Here is a 10,384-nt window from a genome sequence, read left to right as displayed (position 1 = left end):
CAAAAAAATGGTGTTGGTTGTCCTTCAAGTTTCAAAAGTGCTTTTGTTAATGTTTAGGTTGTTTTTTTTTTTTCAAACCCAAGATGGCTCCATTTTGCTAACTTCTGATTCTGTTGATTCAGTCCATAACTTTTAAGATGTGTTTAAAAAATCAAATATTGCTTAATTTTCCAATCAAATTATAAAATATAACAAATTTAGTGTCCACAAAGTATAAAAGCATGCATTTCAAATGTTTAATTCTGGTCAGAAACATGGATGAAAATAATTCATGGTTTATAAATATATACAGTATGTTCAGATGTTTTCAGAATTAACAAAACATAAACTTAACAGCTGTTCTATATCATACATGTACAATTTACGATAAAGTAACAATTTAATGCTTCTCCTCGTATCGAAACAACATTGTCATTTGTCTTCAGAAAATTGGGGTGACATCACAGATATGAAGGAAGATAATGGCAGACATTTAATTTGATTTGGTTACTGTCCAAATCAAGTCGGCTTTACTTAAAAATCGGTCAAATATCAAAAACCTCACCATCCTCTCTTCGTATTCGAATAACATCAGTGCGTATTTAAAAGAGATAGTTCAAAACAGATGTAACTTAATTCATGAAAAAAAATTAAAAAGAAAAAAACAACAACCAAAAAGCAGCAATGTTGGATATTTAGTGTTTGTCTCACCTCTCAGACGTATGAAAACTAAATCATCCGTTGTCTAATTTTGAGGGAGTGCAGAACCACGTTCAGTATCCGGCAGGGTATCCTCCTTTCCTGGGGTCTGATTCTGCACAGAGATGCTCTCCCTGTCGCATCACCACCTGAACCACAGAATCTGGATCGTTCTGCAGCTGTGTGACGTGGTTCTTCCAGATTAGGCCTTCAAGGACTCTCTAGTAGGCACACACAGGCAAGTCTTATTATGTATGCACTTTTGAGCTAGTGGTTATCGGCGGCTGTTATTTTGCAATTGACTGCGTCAAAGCATCTCAAATGAATCTTATTTCTGTGCGTGCCACATTAACCATGGAAGATTACATGTAAAACACATTCTATGTATTTCTCTTGATTACACGAGTTAAAAATCTGTACAAAAATGCAAGTGCCATTATGGTAACCTGATACCTTCCCTCACCTTTTCAAAGTCTTGCTCCACTACGGTCATAGTTGGATTGAGCTGATTGTGCACTCGCGGCTCAGTCACCGCTTTCCTCAAATTGTACTTAAAGAACAAAGAGTTCAGGATGACCTGTTCACAAGACAAAAAGGAGGCATGACATTTGAAGACGTGATGAAATGAGACTATACGGAAGTGGTTTTACCAAAGCTGTTGCTGTGGTAATTTTTGTGCCTCCAGATGCTCCAACAACCATTTTGACTCTTCTGTCTTTATCAAAGATGATTGTGGGACACATGGAAGACAGAGGCCTCTTTCCTGTAATAGATGAACACAATTCCCCGGAGTGAACTGAGGTTTGTTCTTGAACATCTCTCTCAGCTTTCTGAAAATAAACAAATGCCCACAGGCACTCGCAAGGCATAAAAGCTCACTGGTTGTGAAAACTAAGACCCATCAACCCTTCATTACAAAATACCAGACGAGCACACAGTGCTCCATGATAATGACCGAAAGTGGACGGACACGTCTCACCTGGTTGGATGAAGTTGTTTGGCGAGGGAGGGACTCCGAAGCCGTTGATTATGTATGGAGAGCTGAAGTCATCCATTTCATTATTGAAAATGATTCCAGTTGATCGAGACATGACTTTGGACCCAAAGCTGGATACACAAGCAAGCATACTCATGAAGCAACAACAATAATTATGCCCTGGCCAAATTTCGAGTTGGTTTTTTTGAGTGGGTCTCTTAATTAGAAATTACATTGTTTTCACATTTTCACACAGTTTGACAATTATTCATATTAGTCCTCAATAAATGCTTGCATTAAAAATGTGCCAAATTGAGCTGTTCATTCTAAGGAACGCAAACAATTATCCATCCATCCATCCATCCATCCATTTTCCATCCCGCTTATTCATCATTAGGGTCGCGGCAGGTGCTGGAGCCAATCCCAGCTGTCTTCGGGCACGAGGCGGGGGACACCCTGAATTGGTTGCCAGCCAATCGCATGGCACACAAAGACAAACAACAGTCACTCTCACACTCACACCTAGAGACAATTTGGAGTCTTCAATCTGCCTGCCATGTTTTTGGAATGTGGGAGGAAACAGGAGGACCCGGAGAAAACCCACGCGGGCCCGGGGAGAACATGCAAACTCCACACAGGGAGGCCGGACCGGGACGCGAACCGGCGACCTCTGCACTGTTAAGCCGGTGTGCTAACCACTCGACTACCCGGCCGCCCCCCAAACAATTAAGCTCCTTCAAAATTGTCAGGGACATAATAAATCAAAACTCTCTTAACTTGTCTGTGTTTATTTCCCAAGCTTTGAAGTGGCCATTATACCGTTACAAATACGGTTTATCAGATTGGTGATGTAGGTCAAAGAAAGAGAAGTGAATGTTCTGATTCATTCCGACAAGACCGATAAGAATCTTACTATAGATTAATCGTGCTGGTGGCTGCCACGGCGCTGCCATCTTCAGCTATCACCGACAGATGAGCTGTTCCATGGCTGTCTGGGACAAAATAATCCGGCTCGTAGTAAATGTCTGGATGAGTCGTCTCATCTGTAATTTTCTTCCTTATGCCTTCAGCAAAAAATGTTGAGGTCATGTTTTGGATGAGCTGAGAGGAGCCAAACAGTTTGCAGTTAAAGACTATGAGCACACAAAATGGGAATATTGAAAGATACTGTATATACTATATATATATATATATATATATATATATATATATATATATATATATATATATATATATAGTGATGTGCGGTGAGGTACTTGGCTGGTGAGGCACTGACGTCATCACAGTCAGATTTACAAACATGTGAACTCCACAGAGTAGCTTATTCACCATTTGATTGGCAACAGTTAACATGTTTTGTTTAAAATGTCATGTCAGCATTCTTTATATACTGTATACAAACTGTAGCATAAAAAAATATATTATCGTGCTACCTTTACTTATAAATGAAGTCCAAGTCTCTCTGTCTCAATGGAGATCACTGCCAGTTAAGAAAGTCGTCCTTGATGAGTCCTGTTCCGACTGTATGTTTTCAGTCTTTTGTGCTGAGAATGACCGCTCCACTGATGCTGTAGTAGTTGGAACAGTGAGCACGAGCTGGAGCAACTTTGTCGCTTCAGGAATAGTTTCAATGAGATCCTTCTTGGCCAAAAAGCTGATTTAAATTCATCCCTCACCAGCGTTGAGCTATAAAGTCCGGTGTTGGTCTTACTTTCATTATTATCTCCTGTTTCGATTGAAAGTCCAGTTTAGAAAATTCTTTCAATTCTCCATTCTGAAAATAAGGCCTAGCAACACGAAAAAATGACTGGATGGTTGGACTTAACTTGCAAACTGTTTACTGTAGCTTGCTGTCACTAATTCTATTATTCTGCAGCCGAGGAGTCACAAGAAGAATCTGTAATCACCAGCGCCCCCTGTCATGAGGCAGGAGAACTGTGTGCCTCACCTATGCACACAGTTTTGACAAAAATAAAATAAACACTGTAGTACAGTTTTTATAATGTACAGTGACTGTACATTATATACACCAGCTAAACTGTAGAAATTTAGTTCATATACTAAAAGCTTTTGAACACTTTAATAGCGATATGCAGAGGGACAGCAATGCGGTCTCACTGCAGAGCAAGCCAGCACAGTTAGCATAGTGATTGCGCAATCCATAGTGAGGCTCAGCCGGCTGGTGCCTCACCGCTCGTCTCCACTTAGTATTTGAACGGTAAATGTGAAAATTCAGTGATTTTGAAAAAAAATTCTAAAAATGGTGAAGTTAAATGGAAAAGAATGTTAAAGTACAAATCACTAAATAAATATAACTGTTTAATTCATTTTGTCATTTGATATTTCCATGATGACAGGTGAGGCACAGGCTCACCTGCCTCTGCTGACTGCACGTTACTGATCTAAAAAAAAAAAAAAAAAAAAAATCCTCGTCTCACCCACCATGGGTGGTGTCTGTCCACCATTTCAGCTCGGGTCCTCTACCAGAGGCCAGGAAGCTTGAGGGTTCTGCGCAGTATCCGTGCTGTTCCCAGCACTGCGCTTTTCTGGACCGAGATATCCGATGTTGTTCCCGGGATCTGTTACAACCACTCGTCGAGTTTGGGGGTCACTGCCCCGAGTGCTCCGACCACCACAGGCACGACTGTCACCTTTACCTTCGAGGCTCTCTCCAGCTCCTCTCTGAGCCCTTGGTATTTCTCGATTTTCTCATGTTCCTTCTTTCTGATGTTTCCATCACTCGGGACCGCTACATCCACGACAACGGCTTTCCTTTTCCCTTTATCTATGACCACGATATCTGGTTGGTTGGCCATTACCACCTTGTCAGTCTGTATCTGGAAGTCCCACAGGATCTTTGCTCGGTCATTCTCCACCACCTTGGGAGGTGTTTCCCATTTCGACCTTGGGGTTTCCAGTCCATACTCCGCACAGATGTTTCGGTAGACTATGCCAGCCACCTGGTTATGGCGCTCCATGTAGGCTTTCCCTGCCAGCATCTTACACCCTGCAGTTATGTGTTGGATTGTCTCAGGTGCCTCTTTGCACAACCTACACCTTGGGTCTTGTCTGGTGTGGTATATCCCTGCCTCTATGGCTCTGGTGTTCAGGGCCTGCTCTTGGGCAGCCAGGATGAGTGCCTCTGTGCTGTCCTTTAGGCCAGCCCTCTCTAGCCACTGATAGGACTTCTTGAGATCAGCCACTTCTGTTATGGTTCGGTGGTACAGGGTGCTGGACTTGGGATGGAACCCTCCGTGCATGGTGAGGAGTTTTCGGGTCTTAACATCCGTGGTCTGAATCTCTTCCTTTGGCCACCTTATTATTCCTGCAGGGTATCTGATCACTGGCAGGGCATAGCTGTTTATTGCCCGGGTCTTGTTCTTGCCATTGAGCTGGCTTCTGAGGACTTGCCTCACCCGCTGGAGGTATTTGGTCGTAGCCGCTTTCCTTGTTGCTAGTTCCAGGTTGCCATTGGCCTGTGGTATACCGAGGTACTTGTAGCTGTTTTCAATGTCTGCTATTCGTCTGTGTAAGCTCTCAGTCGTACAGGAGTGGTCCATCGATGAGAAGGTTTCTTCAGCCGTCATCTGTACAAAAGTGAAGGTTTCGGACGTTTCGCCTCCTATCCAAGAGGCTTCGTCAGCGAACTAAAGTCTGACTGGTCGTATCGGCCCCATTTATATATCCCTAATGTCCAGACATGGTGGCGCCGGACACAGCTATGATAGGTCCCTACTCTCAGGTTGGGGGGGGCAAGTGACCCCTCCCTGTGGCCCCACTGATTGTTCCTACATTCCTGACTAACGACTGGCCTATTACCCCCACTCCCCCCGGTATCACCTCATCAGCATAACGATCCTCATCAGCATTGCGAAAGTTGCCTAACCTGTTTTTCCTAAGCAGGCTATTGTATGAACGATCCAAATTGAACCTCACCCCACCAGACCGGTTTAATGAAGGATTTTGTTGTTTTATAAGAATCGCCTCTTTTACCCCCCTTTCAAACCATCTATGTTCTTTCGCTAAGATTTTAACCTCATTGTCGTCAAATGAGTGGTTGCTAGCTTTTAGGTGCAAATGTACTGCCGATTGAGGCCCACTAGTATTATCCCTGCGATGTTGATAAAGTCTTTTTTTGAGAATTTGTTGAGTCTCCCCAATGTACTGTTCTTTACAATTTTCATTCTTACAATGTATGGAATAAACTACATTACTTTGTTTTTCATTTGGTAGCCTATCTTTTGGATGCACTAATTTTTGCCTTAACGTGTTTATCGGTTTGAAATAAGTAGGAATTTTATGTTGCCAAAGGACTCTTTGTAATTTTTCAGAAACTCCTGCAATGTACAGTACTGCTACTCCTCTCCTTTTTGAATCTTGAGAATTATTGGTTTCGTTCGCTATTCTTTCTTTCTGACATTTGTTGAATGACCACTGAGGGTACCCACAGTTAGTGAGTGCTCTCCTGATATGTTTTGACTCCTTTTCTCTACCTTCAGTGCTAGTTGGTATTAGTTTAGCCCTATGCTGGAGGGTTCTGATAACTCCTAGTTTATGTTGTAAAGGGTGGTTAGAGTCAAAAAGTAAGTATTGGTCAGTGTGCGTAGCCTTCCTAAAGACTTCTGTTTTTAGCGCTCTGTCCTCTTTTATAATTACTTTACAATCCAAGAAGGCTTGTTGGTTCTCTTGAATGTCCTCACGAGTAAATTTAATGTTGAAGTCTACAGAGTTGAGGTGATCTGTGAAGGATTGAATTTCTTGTTTCTTAATTATGACAAAAGTATCGTCCACATATCTAAACCAGTGTCTAGGTTTTGTCCCCGGGAAGGATGCGAGGGCCTGTTTCTCCATCTCTTCCATGTAAAGATTAGCCACTATGGGTGAAACTGGTGAGCCCATAGCACAACCATGAATTTGTTTATAAAATTTTTCCCGAAATTGAAAATACGTAGTGTTAAGGCAGATTTCTAATAATTGGCAGATGTGATCCGGTTTAAGTTTGGTTCTTTCATGCAGAGAAACATCCGCCAGCAGCCTCGTCCTCACCACTGAGACTGCTGCTGGGGTTGGGACAGATGTAAAGAGAGAAGTCACATCGTATGATGCCAAAGTTTCCTCAGGTTCCAATATGAGGTCTTTGATCCTCTCTACAAACCCTGTGGTGTTCTCTACGTGATATTGTGTGTTACCAACCAACGGAGCTAAAATAGTTTTTAAATATTTGGCTACATTGTATGTAGAGGAGTCAATGCTACAAACAATGGGTCTGAGGGGGAACCCTTCTTTATGTATTTTTGGCAGGCCATAGATACATGGCGTGGCCTCTCCCGGGTATAATCTAAAATACATCTGTTTGTCTATATGTTTTCCTTTCTCTAACTTTTGGAGACAGTCAATCATTTCTTTCTTGTATCTATTGGAAGGGTCCCTTTTTAGTTGCTCATACGTGTTAGAATCACTGATTAACCTATTTATTTTGTCTTCATAATCCAATGTGTTGAGAAGCACTGTGCATCTGCCCTTGTCTGCTGGCAAAATAGTAATATTTTTGTCTTTTTGTAGAGTAGTGAACGCCTTTCTCTCTTCTAATGTTATGTTGGACGGAGGAAGTTTGGCACTACTGAGAAGAGCTGATATTTTAATGCGTAGATCATCTGCCTCTGCATACGAAAGTTTGTTATTTTTAATAGCTGATTCAGTAGCTGTGATATAATCTATAGTAGGTATAGTTTTAGGAGTCACTGAGAAATTTAAACCTTTGGTAAGTACCGCCTTTTCTGTCTCTGAGAGATCTCTGTCTGACAAATTTTTGATCCAATTCTCCCTTGCAAACTGTTCATTCCTAATTTTACGCGTGTTTACCAGTAGCTGAGATTGTTTCAGTAAAAGTAATTTTTGAAATTTACCCTTTTGTCTCTCTTTGGTTTTGCTGTGGTGCCTCATATAACCGGATTTAGTAAATTCACACACTTCCTGATAGATTTTGTGGGTAAGTTTAGTTTGTAATCGCTGATAATAAGTTTCTATTTCTGACTGTTTGTTTTTTATCTCTATGTTAAGTCTCCTAATTCGCAAATTTAGAATTTTCCTAGTATAATTTTGTTGCATTTTATCGGCTAAGTATCCGGGTTCCAGGGGTGCTTGCTTCAAGCATTTAGGAATTAACCGGCTCTGTCTACATCTAAGATTGAATCTGAGGTGGTTCTTTAAATCAGCTAATTTAAAGGTGGCCTTTTCACTTTTGTACAGATGACGGCTGAAGAAACCTTCTCATCAATGTCTGCTATTGTTCCTTCAGGGAGTGAGACCCCTTCAGTGTGAACTACCTTGCCCCTCTTAGTCACCATCCGACTACATTTCTCCAGCCCGAATGACATTCCGATATCACTGCTGTAGATCCTGGTTGTGTGGATCAGGGAGTCTATGTCCCTTTTATATATATATATATATATATATATATATATATATATATATATATATATTGTGTGTGTGCGTGCGTGCGTGCGTGCGTGTGTGTGTGTGTGTGTGTGTGTGTGTGTGTGTGTGTGTGTGTGTGTGTGTGTGTGTGCGTGTGTCTGTGTTTGTATTTTTACATGAGTTAGCACATGGGTGTCAAACTCATTTTTGCCACGTAGTTTCAGTTTCCTTGCGAGGGTCGTTATGAATCTGGGGAAACCATGAGAAACTGAAGTGGTTTGCATATGACAGTTTGAAAATTTGGTTCGGACTTTAGTACGCATCATGGCACTGGACATGCTTGATTTGCTTTCGCGGGCCGAATAAAAATATGTGACGGGCCAGATTCGGCCCCCGGGCCTTGACTGTGATACCTGTGGCTGAGCACATAGAATTCACAGTAAAGAGGTCAGGGGTTTGAATCCGGGCGCCCTCCGTGTGATTGTGAATGTTTGTTTGTCGACGTATGCCTCGGAATTTGCTGGTAGTGATAATTTGGAGTCTTACATCGGTGATATTGAGAAAAAACGGGTCCCCGAGTTTACTCCTCTTGGCGTAGGCAAAACGGAAAGCCTCTATAATGCGATGATACGTTAGGGTCTTCATCTCAGCTGTGGAAACACTTGCGTTGGTGAAATTGTACCCTGAAAAATAAAAAGTAATAAATAAAAAAGTAAATAAATAGTAAAGTAAATAAATAAAAAGTCACACATATTTTCGGCTTGTTTCTTGTTTTTTCTTCCATAACAGTGATGGGTCATGAAAGTGTTTATTCAAATCAAATGACATGAACGAATTAATGAATGTGAATGTGTGATGACTTTGTCATCTATGAAAGCCTCATAAAATTATTTTTACTTTTTGGATTACATATGTTTTCATAATTAGACTTAATATTAATCAAACGATGACTTGATCAATAGCTTGAGTTTTTGTGACCAAAATACAGTAAATTTAGAAACATTAAGGGAATGTTCGCTCCTGATATCCTGCCTTGCGCATGACTTCACAAAAGCTTGGCCAGGCTGCTCACCGTTGATTATGTTGAGAATGAGTGCCAACACTGGGCCACTTGAGGGAGCGTCTGGGACATACAGGGTGTAATCCCCAATAGTGGTCTTCACGGGATTTTCATTCAGTACTGGGTGGTATTCTAATAAATCGTCCAAGGTGATAATCCCACCTAAATCATTGATAGAGGTTTCAATTGATTTGAGTTGATTTTTATTCGGTTAGATACATGCATTTTTTTGGCATTTGTAATAGATAATAGATGCACAAAACCTGAGAAATGGATGTCATCCACGAGTCTCTGTGCCATTGAGCCATTGTAGAACACGTTCGGACCCCCTTCTGCTATTCTCTGGTAAGTGTCTGCCAGCTTTGGGAATCTTACAATGTCATTTTCCCTGAGAATGTTTTTATGGGAATCACAAAACACTTCACTGTAAGATGAGAGGAGAAGAAAATGTGTTGGGTACGAAGAAGTTGAGCAAAACTCAAAGTGGATTTTTCATGCAAGTGGATGTAAAGTGACTTGAATGAATTTTACTCAACATCATCCGAGTATGTTTATATCACAAGTTATAATGTATCTTCTTGATAGGATGTTCTCAAGCAAGACAATGTGCCACCGTTTAGGTCGGTACACTTTTCTCCTTACCAAAGGTTAGCGTTTCCTTGAATGAAGTCTTTGCTTTTGAAGATGGCGTGTGCCAAGGCTTTCCCAATTGGAAAGCCTTCACGGGCCAGGGCAATGCTTGGCTCAAACAACTCTCTCCATGGCAGCCTGCCATGTCTCTTGTGTGCCATCCCATAGCCGCGAATCTCGCCGGGGATGGCGATGGACAGTCCACCTGCCATGTGCACGCATTAGTAGTGTTTTGAATATCGTATGGTTGGTCTTTGTTTGGACCACTACTTAGCAGTGGCAGGCCGTAGATTTCATCGCTCGGCCTTTAGTGACATCTGAATCAATCCAGACTGAAAAAAAGTGTAGTGTGATTTACTACAAATCCACGAGAGGGTACCATTAGCTAGGAAATAGCTGACCGACCTTTCTTAATAATGACCATTTTTTTATTGAAAAGTCTCTCTTGAAAATGGCGATAACAGTAACCAAATCCATTTATTCTCCTCCTCAGCCATTGTGGGTTGAGAAAACTGCTATTAAATCAACACAATTAATGTATTTGCTTATGCAGCGCGCAACCGATACAGTGTCCTAGCTCTGGCCAGTATGCTCTTGTCATTAGCGGCTTGTGATCAGAGCAC

The 10,384-nt window shown here is 41.5% G+C and overlaps 1 protein-coding gene across 1 annotated transcript in view; it reads right to left on the bottom strand.

Annotated features, from left to right (window-relative positions):
• Positions 1-184: 184 nt before the first annotated feature.
• ggt1a (gamma-glutamyltransferase 1a) overlaps positions 185-10,384 on the bottom strand; it is a 32,502-nt gene continuing 22,302 nt past the window's right edge. Inside the window, exons 5-13 of the mRNA XM_088994526.1 lie at positions 9,774-9,966; positions 9,395-9,555; positions 9,144-9,293; positions 8,618-8,754; positions 2,568-2,755; positions 1,658-1,785; positions 1,329-1,441; positions 1,142-1,255; positions 185-899 (exon numbers count right to left, since the gene is read on the bottom strand). Coding sequence (XP_088850652.1) covers positions 753-899; positions 1,142-1,255; positions 1,329-1,441; positions 1,658-1,785; positions 2,568-2,755; positions 8,618-8,754; positions 9,144-9,293; positions 9,395-9,555; positions 9,774-9,966 — 1,331 coding nt within the window. The 3' untranslated portion in view covers positions 185-752. The remainder of the gene's footprint in view (positions 900-1,141; positions 1,256-1,328; positions 1,442-1,657; positions 1,786-2,567; positions 2,756-8,617; positions 8,755-9,143; positions 9,294-9,394; positions 9,556-9,773; positions 9,967-10,384) is intronic.

This window comes from Hippocampus bargibanti, linkage group LG04, assembly GCF_051943395.1.
Source record: "Hippocampus bargibanti isolate YZ-2025 linkage group LG04, ASM5194339v1, whole genome shotgun sequence".
Classification (NCBI taxonomy): Eukaryota; Metazoa; Chordata; class Actinopteri; order Syngnathiformes; family Syngnathidae; genus Hippocampus; species Hippocampus bargibanti.
This window is presented reverse-complemented; position numbering and strand designations above follow the sequence as displayed.